The sequence below is a fragment of the Pongo abelii genome, chromosome 11 (genome assembly GCF_028885655.2).
Source record: "Pongo abelii isolate AG06213 chromosome 11, NHGRI_mPonAbe1-v2.0_pri, whole genome shotgun sequence".
Taxonomy (NCBI): Eukaryota; Metazoa; Chordata; class Mammalia; order Primates; family Hominidae; genus Pongo; species Pongo abelii.
This window is the reverse complement of record NC_071996.2, coordinates 94,975,593-94,992,208: the sequence shown is the minus strand read 5'-3', so window position 1 is coordinate 94,992,208 and position 16,616 is coordinate 94,975,593. Positions and strand designations below refer to the sequence as shown.

The window sequence follows — 16,616 nt, the reverse complement described above, 5'->3', positions numbered from 1 at the left end:
TAAAAGTACTTTTGCCTATTAGGAAAAAAAATCCTAAATTAGAGAACAAACTACTTCATTTATAGGGTTAGCATTTTATCAAGGAAAACATAAGCTTAAACTTCAACTCCTGTGAAGGGGCCCCTAGCTAATACAACATTTGGATGAATAATGAAAGTATCCCGCATGGTTTGTTGGCCTAGGTCCCATTGTACCTTGATATGTATGTGATGATAATCTAAGCGTGCCTGATAACTGTCAAGTCTCAGTAGACCTTATGTCAGTGACAAAGGTATAGAACACATACTATTCAGAGACACAACAAAAGTTATCACCCAGTGATTTTTTTTTTTTACTATAAGCTAACTTATTTAAACAGAATTTATGTTTTATGCTATGTCCATATATAGCATGGCACTTAAAGATATTTATTTTGAAAACAAGATAAAAGATAATATGTAAGCCGAGCGCAGTGGCTCACGCCTGTAATCCTGGCACTTTGGGAGGCCGAGGCAGGTGGATCACGAGGTCAGGAGATCGAGACCATCCTGGCTAACACAGTGAAACCTCATCTCTACTAAAAATACAAAAAATTAGCCGGGCATGGTGGTGGGCCGGGCGTGGTGGTGGGTACCTATAGTCCCAGCTACTCGGGAGGCTGAGGCAGGAGAATGGCGTGAACTTGGGAGGCAGAGCTTGCAGTAAGCGGAGACTGCGCCACTGCACTCCAGCCCGGGTGACAGAGCGAGATGCTGTCTCAAAAAAAAAAAAAAGATAATATGTAAAAATAAAAAATATTTTGAATTTAGAGTTTATGACTGAGCTTGCTTAAAATAGAAGACTGACAATGTATAAAATGGATGACTAGACTGGGTAAAGATGAATCAGATCTCTCTTACACACTATATATAATATATACAATCACCAAACAAATTACAGTAATTAAAATATTGCCAAATTTCAGGTAATAACTGATAAGTCTAATGTTTGTCAATAGCTTGTTGGTTTCATAAAAATGATATTTCCTTTTAGAAGTAATTCAAAACACCCATTAAAAAAAACATATTATATTCCTGTAGCATCCACTTACTATTATTGAAAGAAAAGTCTACATTTGTTTACACAGCTTAAAAAGTCTTCTGAGATGAAGCCAAGAGCAAAACCATTTTGTACACTCAGGCTTAAGAATAATATCAATTGTTTATCCAGCTCATTCTTGTCTTCCTACCACCCTTGCAGTCTTTGCTGTTTCTTCTCTGCTGGATCCTTTGCTACGTGAATTTAGCAAGTTCCTCTGCCTTCCCTGACCCCTAGCACAGTGTTTTGCACAGAGTAGCCACTCCACATAGAATGGTTGAGTGAATGGATTAATGAGGATTCCTGTTTGATTTTTCAGCATTTCTTTAATGTCCTTCCAATCAGTAAATTATTCAGTGATTCGTAAGTGTCCAGGGTTCCAACTATGCTCTTTATCATTGGGGAATGCTTCCTTCCTGGGCTGGATGCTCCTAGGTTCTTTGTTCCTTCTTTATCTGTTGCTATAGTCACTTAATCTCCAACCCGTTTTCTTCACACGGTTTAGTGAAAAATACATAGACCCATGAATCTTGCAGTGAGGAATTCAGCCCATTATCAGTACCTAAAAAATGCTTTTGAGTGAATGATAGATTTAGGTTAAAATACAATTCTGAGTTACTTGACTTATCTGGGATGAGAATGACACTGTTAGGGGGAAATCCTCAGTGGAGAAAGGATTTACATGTCCTCTTGTTACAAGTCACCAGGGAGACCACCTGCTGCAATTCTACTCCTTTTCCAAGTTCCAGCTTAAGCATCACATCCTCCGTGAAACTTTTTGTACCTGCCAGGTGTAAGTAGTTATTACTGCTTGGTGATAGCAAAATACATTTTCATGCTAACAAAGCCAAGCTCTGATGACTCTGTTTTATGAATATTTGTTTTTCTCCTTCTGTTGTGATCTCTGTTGCCAAGCGTAATCGCAAGCATCATCTTTGTCTCTGATGTTCAGCCTAGTACCTGGTACCAAGTAGGTGCTCAGCTACACTTACGTGATTCAATTGAATTAAATGAGATCTATGGTAAACTAAAATGTATATGCCTCAGTGAGGGGGAAAAAAGTGGCAGTAATAGCTGCAGACCTCCAAACACCTTTGACCAGAGGACCTTACCTAGGGTTCACTCTAGGAGGGTACTCACAGATCCTTTCCTTTCTTACTTTTTAAAGCTTAATATTTTTGAGAAACTCAGAAGCATTTTTATTTCAAGGCAAAATGTTCAAATATTTCTACTTAAAGTCCTTCATCCTGAGAGTTTCAGAATAGCTCACAACTATTTCTGACCACACAGTCCTCTCTCGGAGCAATCAAAACTCACCGGCAATACTGCAGGAAGTCAATGAGGAATGGCTGGTTTGAGCCTGTAAACTAAAATGCCACCATGTGTTTTTGAGTTTAACATTTTAGTGGGCAAACACGTAAGATGAGGACAAAGAGAGAGATGATTCCCTTCATATAGTAAACTCTGCTTGAAAGTCGCTTTTATACAGACACAGACTCAATCTTAAATAGTTATTTACAAGCAAACATTATCTTGGTCCAGTGGAATGTCTCCATGCACATATTTCTTTTTCAAAGTTTGTTTAAACAACTTAGAAATAAACTTTCCTGATCAAAATCAGGCAAAAACTATTTACCAAGGTTCATAATTTAATCACTGTTAAGCAAAATGTCAAAACTAATATTTTTATTTTAAATGATAAAGTATAGTGTTTTGAAAATATTAAAAGTAATATAATACTTGTGCTCTACCACCTAATTTGAACAGATGCAAACATTTAGCATATTTGCTTTTGATCTTCAGAACCATAATATTACAGATAAAATTAAGGCATTCTCCTACCTTAATCATATTTCCTGTCTTCTCTTTCCAGGTTTCAGGTACAGTACTCCTATAAATATTTCTATTATATTTGTCTTTATTCAAATATGATATTTATTATAGCATGGTATAATATGTATTAAATATTATTTTTTAGAGTAAATTTAACTAAATTGACCCCAAAATTAATAAGATTGATATAATCATGAAGGGTAAACATTTGGTATAAGTTCTAATTATGAAGAGTTAGTTAATACCAGCATGATTTAATTAGTACTTTATTTTTATACTCAATTATAGCAGTATAATCTTTAGCGAACATCAATTGGGAAATAACATGTTACAAAAACACTAAGAATTAATTCCATGATGATTTGTTGCAAGTGCACAAATGTCACCTTATTTTCCTACCTTTGTATCATAAGATGAAAAAAATCTATTGAAACTTGTTAAATTGAGGATTTGTTGTTTCATATACCACCTGTCCTTCATTTTATATACACACACACACAATCACACACACTTACTCAATGCTTATCTCTGAGCTCTCTGAGAGCCAAGAACAAAGGAAAATACAAAAGATCTTATAACTGACTTGATTATCTAATAAAAGGAGATGTGCCATATCACCAGGTAGGACTACCTTGTGTTCTCTGAAAATAATTATCATGAGTGTTCTTATAATAAGATAAACAAACATAAGCCAAACAAATAAAAGCCACCTGAACAATGTAGTGGCCAATTATTTTCAAACTAGCAACTTTACCAGAATGCAAAGCTGTAATTCATCTGTTGTTTCTTATCTTTCATGAATAAAATCCAAGGGCATGATGTGAAATTGCAGTTTCATGGGAAATCTAAACTGTAATGATGTTCATACACATTTACTCCTAAAAGCCTTTTGTCAAGTGAAAGCATAGCAGAGGGCCAGTTGGTAAAACACAAACATGAAGCCACCCCGATCACTAAAGTGGGTGTGGGAATCCCAGCGCTTGGGAATGTGCTTAAACATTCAATATGATAATGACAGAATGGAGCAAGTGGGAATCTAGTCTACCACATTATTCAAAAGTGATTTTTTTTAGTAACTTTATTGCATTGTTTTTCCTTCCAACTTTTTATTCCGGGGTTTTCATGCTTCCTGACTCTGGTGTGTATAAAGACCCATCCAGTCGGAGCGACCGCACTTCTCCGTGATCACAAAGTTACCCTTGGTTATTGAATATGTTTTCCAGCTTAATGAGCAAGCACTTACACATGATGCTAATGAGGAATTTTGCTTCAAGATACTTTTAAAAATGTACATGAGGAAGAAGAATTGTTTGCTTTGAGTATTTTAAGATGTAAATGCAGCTACTTCTAAAAAGAAAAAATAATACTGAGGAAAAGGCAATCGTGATCCGTGACAATAGATGGAGAATTAAATCCTGCTTCCATCTATCATATGCACTGAAGAGGGACGTGGGAGCAACTTCTGCCTCGAAAGGAGCCTTGTTTGCTCACTAACACAGCGGGCGTTAATAAGTCTCTGCTGCCCCTGTGGTTTTGTTTCAGTCATTTTAAATCAACCCTGGAACCAGGCAGAGTATACATTAATACAAGGCATTATTCTCCTTCAACTGTAGTTAAGGGTGCTTGCATGCTATCACTGTTGTGATAGAAGCCTGTTTGCTTCTGTCCCAATAATGAAGGCAGAAAACTCTCCCTATGAGGAAAGAAAGCTTTCCTGAGTCACACACACAGCTGCCTCCCTCCCTGAGCTTGGCAGCTCCTATAATAAGTTTCTAGTTTGGAACGTAGTACGGATCAGGAAAAAAGCAGGAAAGGGTAGTGCAGGAAGGACATGGTGGTGACATTTTTGCCTTAGTGCTTCACTATAATATGCCTTAAGTAGCAAGCCACCAAGCCCTAATGATTCTTCCTTTTCTTCCATATAGTGAATGCCTCGCTCTGGGGCTTTCCTTCCTTGTCTCTATACCTAACAGCAATAGCCTGGGAACTAGTCCATCTGCCTGCACTCTATTGCTAGCGTCATCTTTCTAAAGCACCACTTTCATCATGTTGACCTTCTCATCACACTGTGCTCAAAAAGCTTCCAGGACTCCTTATTCCCCAGAAGATAAGGGTCACTCCTTGGACAGGAATTGAGGCCCTTTTGCAATCTATCTAGAGCGTTGTGTTCAGCCACATTGGATGGGAAGAGTTCATTCTAATCAGACTGATCTATCTGTGATCCTCCCAGCACACTGTACACTGTCTTCCTCCATACATTTCCCCAGGCATTCTCTCCACCACTCTTCTTCATCACTCTTCTTCATCTAAATCCTACTCTTCTTTCCAGACAGTTCACTTTCCACCTCCTCCTCCCTATCTTATGAGCATTAAACGAAAGAGTCATAAGGAAGTTGGAGCAAGGCACCAGACACAGGGGAACCTCATGATAATTTCACCCCCTTTTCTGCCACTTGGTCTTGGTTTTACTTGGTGAATTAATTCTGCTAACAGCTTTGCCACTGATGTTTTTTTTTAGATCAGTATGTTTAATCACCTGTCCCTCTCATCTGACACCAAACACATTGCATGGAGTATGTGCCATATGAATAAAGCCTTTTAAAGCATGTCACTGAATAGTGTACATCAAACAAGAATATTAAATTTCTTATAATGGAATGAATAGGAAAGGGAAAAAAGATGTGACTGGAGCCCGAGTAGCTGAGATTTCTCAATAGGGAATGCAAACCTTCTCCCACAGAAAGAACTAACTTGCTTTAAGATACTGATTTCTGAATGCCCCTCCAGATATTATTGCACCAAAATTTGTCACGATAAATCTTATATACAGTAAATCTGGAAAATCTCTTAGTCTTAGAGGGTGAGAAAGAGTATCTAATATAATTCCAACTCATCGTGTCTGTACATCAGAATCACCTGTAGCATTTTTGACAACAGCGACTACCTAGGCCTCACACCAGACCTCCTAAATGAGAATCTCTGAGTTGCAACCCAGTCATCTGGTTTTTTTAAGTATTCCACAGAAGATTTTGATCTGCATCCAGAATTTGAAATCCAGGATTTGAAAGCCAGAAGTTAATGATGGACAATATGTATTTGATTACAACTTCTCAGAAACTTTGTTAAGCAGTTGATACGCATTTAGTGACTACGGTCTTGAGTCATTATCTCCATTTTCACAGGTGAGGATTCTAAAGCTTGGGAAAGTGAAGTAGCCCAGTGCCATCCAGCTAGTAAATAAACCTCATTAAATAGAGGTCTATCTAATACCAAGTTCCAACCTGTAGTCACATTCTCCATCTGTCATTATAATTAGACATTATTTCAATATGTGGCCATCGGTCTCTTTCCCAGCAATAGTTCCCTCTCTTCAAAATGTGATTGTTTTTTGAAAGTCCTGGGACCACCCAGGGCCAAGAGTTTCGCAGCTCAGTTTTCCTCTGATTGGCTATTTGTTGTCCTAGTCTATTTCTGATCAGTGAGGACCAGTATTCCCAAGACCTTCCCCATGTAATGGGCCAGCTTCTATGTTTTGCATCCTTATAAAGAGATCGATACTAATGGCAACTAAGCTTTTTCCACGTGCAAGATAAGCCTGGCCACCCTGGAAAACCTGAGTGCTGTCCTGGGTAATGTTTCTGGAGAAGGGCATTATTCATTCCTCCTAGATTTCAAAATTAAAAGGATTACTCCAAGTTAAAAAAAAAAAGTCACCTGAGACCTGAGTAATGACATGGGAGACTACTAGCCTTACCAGTCAGTCAATGCTTTTCTACCCTTTGAATACAGGGTTTAATTTTTCAATGCATTTTCACATCTTTTACCTCATTTTTTTCTCTCACAACTCACAGTCATTCCTGCACTGCAGTTTCCTTACAGATAAAATACTTATAATCAAGTTCCATCAAAAGGAGTGATGTGAGAGTTAATGAGTAAATGGGCTTAAAGTATCATAAGCATCTTGAATGAAAGGTACACACTGTTTTTACTGTTATTAATATAATGTAGTTCATCCATTACGGATCTGACAGGAAGCACAGACAGCAGCTCTGACCTTATTTACTGGCCAGGCCAGAGAGGGTCTGTGTAATAGCCCCAGAGACAAGACACCCTCAAGAGAAACAAAAAAAACCACAGTTAAGGTCCAAAACAACCCAGAAAGCCAGCCTCACTGCGGTGTAGTTGGGTGCTTTGAAACTAACTAGGAATATTGTATGGTCAAAATACGGAATGGACACCAAGTCAAGGACCTTGGGAGAGGAATAAGTGACAGCCATGTTTAATAGATGAAACAAAATCTAGTGAAATTAGAGGGCAGCCACAAACCAGACACATGAATATGTAATTTGCTAGCTGCCAGGTTCTGCATTCTCACACTCTGGCAGATGACAAGGCACTTCTAAATACACAGAGAAGCTTATTTAACTCATTCCAGATCATCCTTGGAAGAGCCATTTCAAGTGAGGCAGGGAATTAAACTAATGTCAAACCCCCCGAAAATATTGATGAGATAGTTATAAATGTATGTGAGTTGTCTTAAATGCTACCTTTTACTGCTATAATTTAGGTTCCTTACTCCATCAAGTGGTCTTTAAAAATTATTTCCTATTTCTCTTCTATCTTATAATTCAGAGAGCTAGGTTTTCAGTCAATGTTAATTTTCTTTGAAGGATTTTCAGAGGGTAGTATTACCACATACAGACCCCTGAAATTATTATTTTCGAGTAAGGCTGATTCTTTTTCTTTGTAGCCTAGAAGAAAAGAGATCTATGTAATCGCAGTGTCAAAATGTCAAAAGACTGAGATAGGTTGAAAAAAAGAAGAAGAAAAGAAAAGAAAACACAAAAAACCTTAAAGGCATTCGTGCAGTCCTCAGCCTTACAAATCCTTGGCTCACATAAAATACTTGTGACATGCTATAATTAGTTACTCCTCTCAGAATGAATAATAATGCAATTATTTGCCAAAAGCAGTGAAGGGATAGTTTCTGTTTTCAAAAATGTGTGCTTTTCATTTCTGTAGAAAGAAAAACCCTTGATTAATTTACATAAGCTGCTAAAGTGACCTGCAGTTTCACCATTACATTATATGATAATTGCTACCTTTTTTCTTTTTTAATCTTCAAAATGTGTTTTTAATTATTTATTTATTTAGAGACAGGGTCTCACTATTTTGCCCAGGCTGCTCTCAAATTCCTGACCTCAAGTGATCTTTCTGCCTCAGCCTCCTGGGTGGTTGGGACTACAGGCATACACCACTAAACCTGGCTCTTCTGTCACCTTTTTTTCAGAGCCTTATGTTTTTCAGTGGTTTAATGTAGCAATAAACTGACAAGTTGCTATCATGTTCAAATTATATTGGTGCCTGAAACTGTACCCAAATACCACAAATGAGAAGCAGTAGCCTGCCTGGTGAAAACATTTTCTTGCCCCAGTTGGACTTTGATGCCATCAAGATCACTAACTGCTTGTTTCCTGTTTCCTTTGTCTGTGGAAACACAAATAAAAGGAGGACAGTGAGCCTTAGTTCTTCAGGAACCACCTCTCCTTTGGAGACCCCACATCTGCCAAGTAGCACAAAATTCTCTCTCCTAGGTGTTAATATATAGCACAATGAATATTTTCAACTCCTTCACACCATCTGCCATTCTCTCAGTAATTTATTCAACAACCATTTATTGAAGATGTTTGTAATGCACTGTACTAGGTACCAGGATGTCAAAGGTAAGTAAAACACCTCGCCCTTGAGAAGGTTGCAGAAAAATAGAGGTATACACAAGTAAACAGGTGCATTACCAATGCAGTAAATGCACCATGGAGGTGAGTGTGAGCCCCCACACACATACACACACACAAATTTTTTCACTCATATAAACACATAAAACCACCTCTACCCCATGAATGTAAACTTCCCCAAATTCCTCTTTGAAAGTTTTGAAGCAGACACTTGGAAAAAAATTAATGCTAAAATCCTCTAATTTTGTGATTTCAGTAGAGTCCATTGAGCTATACATTTGTGTGTGCGTGTGTGTGTGTGTGTATGTGTGTGTATGTGTATTTGTGTGTAAATAAATATTAGTTTTCATGTGGATCTTTATATAGCATTTTATTTAAGGATAAAATATTTTGAGCAACTGATGCTTCAGATAGGTTAATCTAACTAATGCCCATAAAATTAGTTACTAATTCTAAAACCACGTTTTAGTTTGCAATGTCTTAAAACTAACATTCACTGATATACCCCAATGATACACAAAAAGTCTGGATTGCTTGTTTGAGAAGACAAGGACCAAGAGTCAATATGATTTAAATTCATAAAATCATGACATATTCCAAGAATAGACATAGCCTTGTTTTTCAAATCCTATTTACTCAAAGGATTCCTTTAATCAGAGAATGACAGGAATTCGGGTCTGTGATGGGGGTTTGGGTCTGTCTTTCCCTGTACTTTCAGTATGTAGAACAGGGCAGGATCTAACATTAGACTGCCTAGATTTGAATTTAGGCTCTTCCATTTTCAAGCTGTGAGCCTTCTCCAAGTCTCAATTTTCTTATCTGTAAGACGGGCATAGTAATAGTAACTTTTAGAATAGCAGCTTTCTTTAAGAATGTAAAATTGTTAGTGTATTCATTCATTTCATTTAGCTATCTATTCAACATGTAGTTATTGAAAGTTTCATGTGTGCAAGATATCGGGAGGGTTGGGGATTGCAAAGATAATCAATCACTGCAAATAGAGATCAAGATGGACTTCGAGTTTCAGACCATGGTCCTGGAATCCTGCATGTTTTTCTAACTGAATAAGCTTAATAGACATAGATACGTGGAATATAGTAAATAATGATTATGTAATCAGAGTTTATTGGTCTTTCGGAAACATAGAAATGGTAGGTCCTTGGTAATCCAGTCACAACATTTCCTTTTCCCCAAGCTTCATCGTTTTTGTGTTTTGTTTTGTTTTGTTTTGTTTTGTTTTTGAAACAGAGTCCCACTCTACTGCCCAGGCTGGAGTGTAGTGGTGGGATCTCAGCTCACCGCAACCTCTGCCTCCCCCATTCAAGTGATTCTCCTGCCTCAGCCTCCTGAGTAGCTGGGATTACAGGTGCCCAACAGCACATCTGACTACTTTTTGTATTTTTAGTAGAGTCAGCATTTCACCGTGTTGGCCAGGCTGGTCTCGAACTGCTGACCTCAGGTGATCCACCCACCTTGGCCTCCCAGGGTGCTGGGATTACAGGCATGAGTCACCGTGCCCGGCCAGCTTATTGTTTTCAAGCCATTTTAGCAAATCTTTGAAGTTTCTTCCACTTATTCACAAAAAGAAAAATATTCTCCATAGATTTCCAATTTCCAGTGATTGCTGAGAGTCATAGGCAGTATTTTTAAAATGTACTCTTGCATTTATTTAATATATGCAAGTATATAGAGTAGGGAGCAAAGATGGAAGTTAATGATGAGGATATGCAATTGAGAAAAAGACCAATATAATCCATGCATTCCTGAAGCTTATATCCCAGGGAAACTTTCACCTCAAGGAATGAATCTATGTCCTCCTCTTGGGCTGAGAATAAAAACATCAACCATCTATACCTGTTTCTTAGCCATTCCATGAAAGGCTTTATTTGAGGCAACAAGAGTCAGGAATTTCGAGAGGAAACAGATCTTGAAAGGAGGCCTTGAGCGAGCAATGCTAGGAAAGGAAAGGGGGAAGGATGTCAGCAGCAGAAAAGCTGTGGGACTAAAATCAGATTAGTCAAACTGAAAATAAATAAATAAATACACCAATTGAAGAATCTTGTAAAATATCCCACACAATTGTTCAATTTGGTGTTAAAGCTTAAGTGAATTTTTCACTGAAACATTGATTCTAACCAGTCCAATTCAATCAAATTTTATCTTTCTATCTGTATTAGTCTGTTTTCACACTACTGATAAACACATACCCAAGACTGGTCAATTTACAAAAGAAAGAGGTTTAATGGACTCACAGTTCCAAGTGGGTAGGGAGGCCTCACAATCATGGCAGAAGGTGAAAGGTGTGGCAGCAGATGAGAGAAGAGAGCTTGTGCAGGGAAACTTCCCTTTATAAAACCATCAGATCTCATGAGACTTATTCACTATCATGAGAACAGCAAGGGAAATACCTGCCCCCATGATTCAATTATCTCCCACCAGGTCACTCCCACAACACATAGGAATTATGGGAGCTACAATTCAAGATGAAATTTGGGTGGGGACACAGACAAACTATATCACCATCTCTATTCCCTTTGCACCATTTTGTCATGCTATCAAATGGGTTTCTGAACTGCCAATTATTTTTTGTCTATATATATATATAAATATGTGACTTTTTCACTGAAACATTTAGAAATGTACACTATATAATCTATTTACAAAACATATAATCTATTTACAAAAACATAAATATTAACAAAAATAAAAAATATATATAGTGTACATTTCTAAATTTCTTTGGACTTAATTTGGAGATATCTTCAAAGCCCTGATATCTTATCTAATTTACCATTTAGGTAGACAAATGACAAAACATACCTTTCTCTCTGTTTTTCAGTTGCTAACCAACAACTTTATACAAGACCTTGAAGGAGATAATTCCTAGAGTCTAACACAACAACAAACAGTCAGAATCTAAACTGGTTTGAAGGCAAAAGAAACTACCTTTTTAAAAATGCAAATGTCAACCTCCACACTCCTTTTTTATTTAATACAATGATTAAAGCTTGGCCTACAAAGTCACTTATCCACATCCACTCTATAAGAACCAGAATCTCTTTGAACATGTAGGCAGCTCCTGATCTCAGGTTTTCAGATGCCAAGAATCAGCTGAGGTAGCAATGTCATGTTCCAGTAGCTTGTGATCACACGGCCACATCAAAGCTGAGGTAGGAACACTGCTCCTCAATGAGTTAAGTGTTTAGAGATGGTTGCCATCTGTTGTAGCTATTTGTTCCTAAATAGGTAAATGTAAAAATAACCAGGCATTCCTACAGCAATTCTCTTACAAAAAAAATAAATAAGTTCATTAGCACATTTTCTGCCAGCATTTTTAAACAGCAATCTAGGTAATTCTGACACAGATGGTCTAAGGACTACACTCTGAGATGCACTGGTGTGTATACAAAGCCTCTCTCAATCAACAGACTGATCAAGCAGTGATTCCCAGGAATTGAGTCTGGTGCCAGGATGACTACTTAAGAATATAGAATGTTAGAAGCTACCCTAGATTTACTGGAGCCCAGAAATCTGCTTATGAATCTGTATACTTAAAAGTTCTCCAGGAGATTCTAATAACACAGTCTGTGGTATTAGAGAGAGGGGGTTGGGTTTTAGCTTAACAAATCTATGAGTGGGTCCTTATTCCACAATTTACTAGTGTCTAACCTTATGTAATATCTTTGGTCTGTAAAACAGCTGTTGTGAGGATTAAATAAAGCAATACATGTTGAGAGTCTAGCATGTAGTAACCTGCTTGCCATTGTATGCCTAGCTCTCAGTAGAATATACAGAAGTAAAAATGTATGCTTCATGACTTCGAGAAATATATAATTTATAAAGACAACATAAATATTAATAAAAACCTAAAATATGAGTTTATATTCTAAAGCTGTATCATGGTTGTACACACACACCAAAAAACACACAAGACACAATATTCAGAATAATAAAATAGAGAAGTATAAAGACATAAGAACAATCATATAAAATTTTCTTGAAAATGTTTAATTCTTCTTTAGGTAACCTAATTCTCAATAAATCACCGAATTTTTATTTAGATTATAGAAAAATATTAACATCATGAGTGGCAATCAACTTGTATGTATTATTTTATTATTTAAAATGAGAGGTAGAAAAATAGTAGTGTATACCTCGGAAGGGGTTTCATAGGATATGCTTAAAGGGGCCCAAGACAACCCTGAAATTTTATACAGAAGGGTTGTTTATATGAATATGGATATTTCTGGGGAGAGATCTATAGCTTTCATTTTTCCAAAGGGTTTTGTGGCCCCCCCAAAATGTTAAGGACCATTGAAGATTCCCATTTAGTACACTTTATGTGCATCCTTATTTATGCCAAAGAAATATGACTCCTGATTGCATGCCAAATAATTTACTTGTTTGCTTTCTCTGAACTGTCCTCTGAGTCAGTTTTCCACAAGCTTTAACCATTCAAATATCCCAAGAAAAGAAGGAAGAGTAAGATTCAATTTAAGAAAACTCTAAAGCAGAGTTTCATGACTACCTCAGCCTATTCTGCAGATATCAGCATGGAAATTTATCTACATGTTTTAAAAGTTCCAGGGCAGAAATTAACTGATGATCATTTTTGAGTTTTTCCTTTTCATTTTTTATCCATTGCTCAGTTGTTTGAATTATTTTCCATTAGTTCTGTGTTTCTTTTCTTCTCAGGTAGAAAAGTGAAGGAACTTCCCTGGAAGGATACAATTCAATTTTGCCAACTTGCATTTTGTCAACTTAGCAATTCTTTCATTTGTGTTTTATTTATAATGTGGTAACAACACTATTGATGTTACATGTTTTTATTTCTCTCTTTTTTTTAGGTGTGTGTGTAATATTGACTGTTCTCAAACCAACTTCAATCCCCTCTGTGCTTCTGATGGGAAATCTTATGATAATGCATGCCAAATCAAAGAAGCATCATGTCAGAAACAGGAGAAAATTGAAGTCATGTCTTTGGGTCGATGTCAAGGTAATGTTCATACCAAAATTCATTTCAAAGAATGTTTTTAGTCTTTGTGCAAAAATGAAAAGTGAAGAAAACTCCTTATTAGGCAGCTATTCCATTTCCAAAATGCAGTTCTTATTTACAATGGATAGTAGAGTCTACTGTAGCATTTGTGTCAATCATAGGATTTTGAGGGGCTCTCAGCAACCATCCAGATCTGTCTCTATACAATGGAACTGTATTGTCACAATGCCATAAACACAGAAGCAAATATTCCCAAGATAGCAGACAATTTTCTTGCAAAGGGAAAAAAGAAAGTCAAAAACATTTTTAAAACGAATCTAAGAATTTATTAGACATCCTTGAAACTAAGAGCAAATCACTTCGTCTTTATGTATTGATTCAGTACAAATATTTAAAATGCATTTTTAAAAGCAAGAGGTACTATAATGTTCTGTTTTCTTTCTTGTTCAGAAACAAGCATTTTCTTAGTTTTTGATTTGTTACTCCTTTGCCCAATTTTTCTCAGTTATAATTGTGAATCTTCTTGTCTCAAACTTTAGAAAGCTCTCTTCATTTATTATTTGCTCTCAAACAGAAATTGACATTGTAAATCTGTCTTAGTATGCAGGCTGCTTAGAACTACAGTTGTAAAAATTCCTTAATTGCAATGAAGATATTGTTGGAGGAAATACACAAGTTTGATATTAGATATTTAGGAAACAGTTAATCTATTTTTATTGTTAATTTTTTAACACAGATAACACAACTACAACTACTAAGTCTGAAGATGGACATTATGCAAGAACAGATTATGCAGGTACGTAATATTTTCTTCTACAAAATGTGAGCTCTTCTATTAAAAGAGAGTCCTGGGAAATGGTTGTTTACTACTTATTCCAAAGTGAAGCTTACAAGACTTCTAACATGTGCTAGTCTTCTCTTGCTTAGTTCAAGCTTTCATTTGGCAAGAGTAATTTTTTGTTGAAGCAAAGAAGACATACGTTTTTTGCCAGAGTTAAAGCAATTGTCAAACATGTCACTAAGATATAATTAGTTTGTCTTGACAGTGCAAATGGTACGAATAACAAAACATTTATCAAATTAATAGCATCAGTGGAAATCAATGCAATTTTTGGCAATATAATAAATGCAAATGTTCTTGTTTAAATTTTCATAAAAGTCAACAATGAAAAGTTTGCTAGTCTCTAAAAAGCTAGAAAGGACAGCTACAAATAATAATGCAGGTTGTCTTTATTTAGATGCAAAGTTAAAAATGTATGTATAGGTTTTTTTAATAGTAAATTTCTTTAACTTATTTTGAAACTAAAATGTAGTTTCTCAGACATGCAAAATTATAAAGCATTTTATATAAAAATATAAATCATACTTAGCAATTATTTCACTTCGAAGAATGTCTCTAGCTAATCTAACTTTTCTAGAGTGAGAAATAATTCATGGGTATACAACTGAAATTTTAACAGATACTTAAATTTTATAGAAATTTGGGATAAAATATATAAATAATATATAGGTTGATAATGATATGTGAAGTTTTTTAGGCAAAGTTTTTCATTTAGATATTAAGCAATCATAACTAGATTTATGGTAAATATTCAATCAAAAAGAGTTGCTTTTTGTCTTTTAAAATATATACTACCATCTATTCTTTCTTTCTGAAATTTCATTTTCTTTAACAACAGGATAAACGTCTGTGAAATTAAAAAAATTAGTTAATATACTTTTAGAGATCTGAAATCTCTTAGAATTTGGAAATAAAAAAGATATTTTAAACATTTTCCGCATTTTATCTTAATGTTTTTCAATATGTAGATGGAATTTTTATGTGCTATAAGACAGAAATTATCATGGACAATTATACATGGAAAAACATTGGTTCTAGCAATGTATAGCCATTCCCAAAGCATCCAGGAGAGAAATTTACAGATGTTCCTTGAAAAGAATAGTTCAGTGGTCTATAAGTTTGGAAGAACTCATACAAACAAATGGATCTTCTACCCAGAACTTCTCACAGCTCTTATGTTCATTATAAAATATTTAAGAGACATGCATCTTTTATTTATTTATTTTACTTTTTGTTGTGGAGAATTTCAAATAAAGGTAAAATACACAAATGTAGGTTCTATAGCTTACTGAACCCATAAGTACTCATCATTCAAGCCCAGTAACACCAACCCATGGCTAACCCAGCCCTGTCCTCACCCCTATCCTTTTTCCATACTTTCATAATATGTGGAAGCAAATCCTGGAAATTTCATCATTTCATTCACAAGTAGTTTAGCATGCATCTTGAAAAAAATCAACAATTTTTTAACAATTACAATACTGTAATCATACCTAATAAAATTATGAATAGTTCCTTATACTACACAGCTTTTAACAAAATTGTTTGATAACACATTTTTGCGGCATGTTTTGCAGTATTGTTTCCAAGAATGTACACTGTGATATGCTGATCCACAGAAATATTATCAAAAATAATAAAAGATAATAATGAAAAATCAAAGTCTGAGGCTAATTGTATACATTTTAAATTTTAAATGAAAACAAATTTAAATTGTATATATTTTTATAAACAATTATTATATTTTGGTGGTATTATAAGCCACTGCTACTAACTGCAATTAAAATACCTTTATTCCTATTTTGCAAACTAATTCATTTGGAAAAATCTTCAAAAATGTGGAATTTATGCATATCTTCTTTAGTGAACCATCCGTCTTTGTACTCATTGAAAAATCAAGCCTCTCCCTGAGAATTTTGTTCCTCAAACAAAGAACTCTTCAAGTTGATCAGTGTCAATATACAAGTATATATGCATTTATAAAATTATTCCAATAAATATCATGAGAGATTCTACTGATCTCTCAAAGTCATTTATATTGCATGTTAACACTTTGCCCATTTCAAAGAGATTTGATAATTGAATTTTTATTCCAAAAAGTATTTATATATGGGTTTGGTTTTAAACAGATTATCTCTAATGTTGAATGTCACTG

The 16,616-nt window shown here is 35.5% G+C and overlaps 1 protein-coding gene across 1 annotated transcript in view; it reads left to right on the top strand.

Moving 5' to 3' along the window:
* Window positions 1–16,616, top strand: part of TMEFF2 (transmembrane protein with EGF like and two follistatin like domains 2) — a 251,835-nt gene that overhangs the window by 183,829 nt on the left and 51,390 nt on the right. The window contains exons 6-7 of the mRNA XM_002812683.4: window positions 13,472–13,620; window positions 14,357–14,416. Coding sequence (XP_002812729.1) covers window positions 13,472–13,620; window positions 14,357–14,416 — 209 coding nt within the window. The remainder of the gene's footprint in view (window positions 1–13,471; window positions 13,621–14,356; window positions 14,417–16,616) is intronic.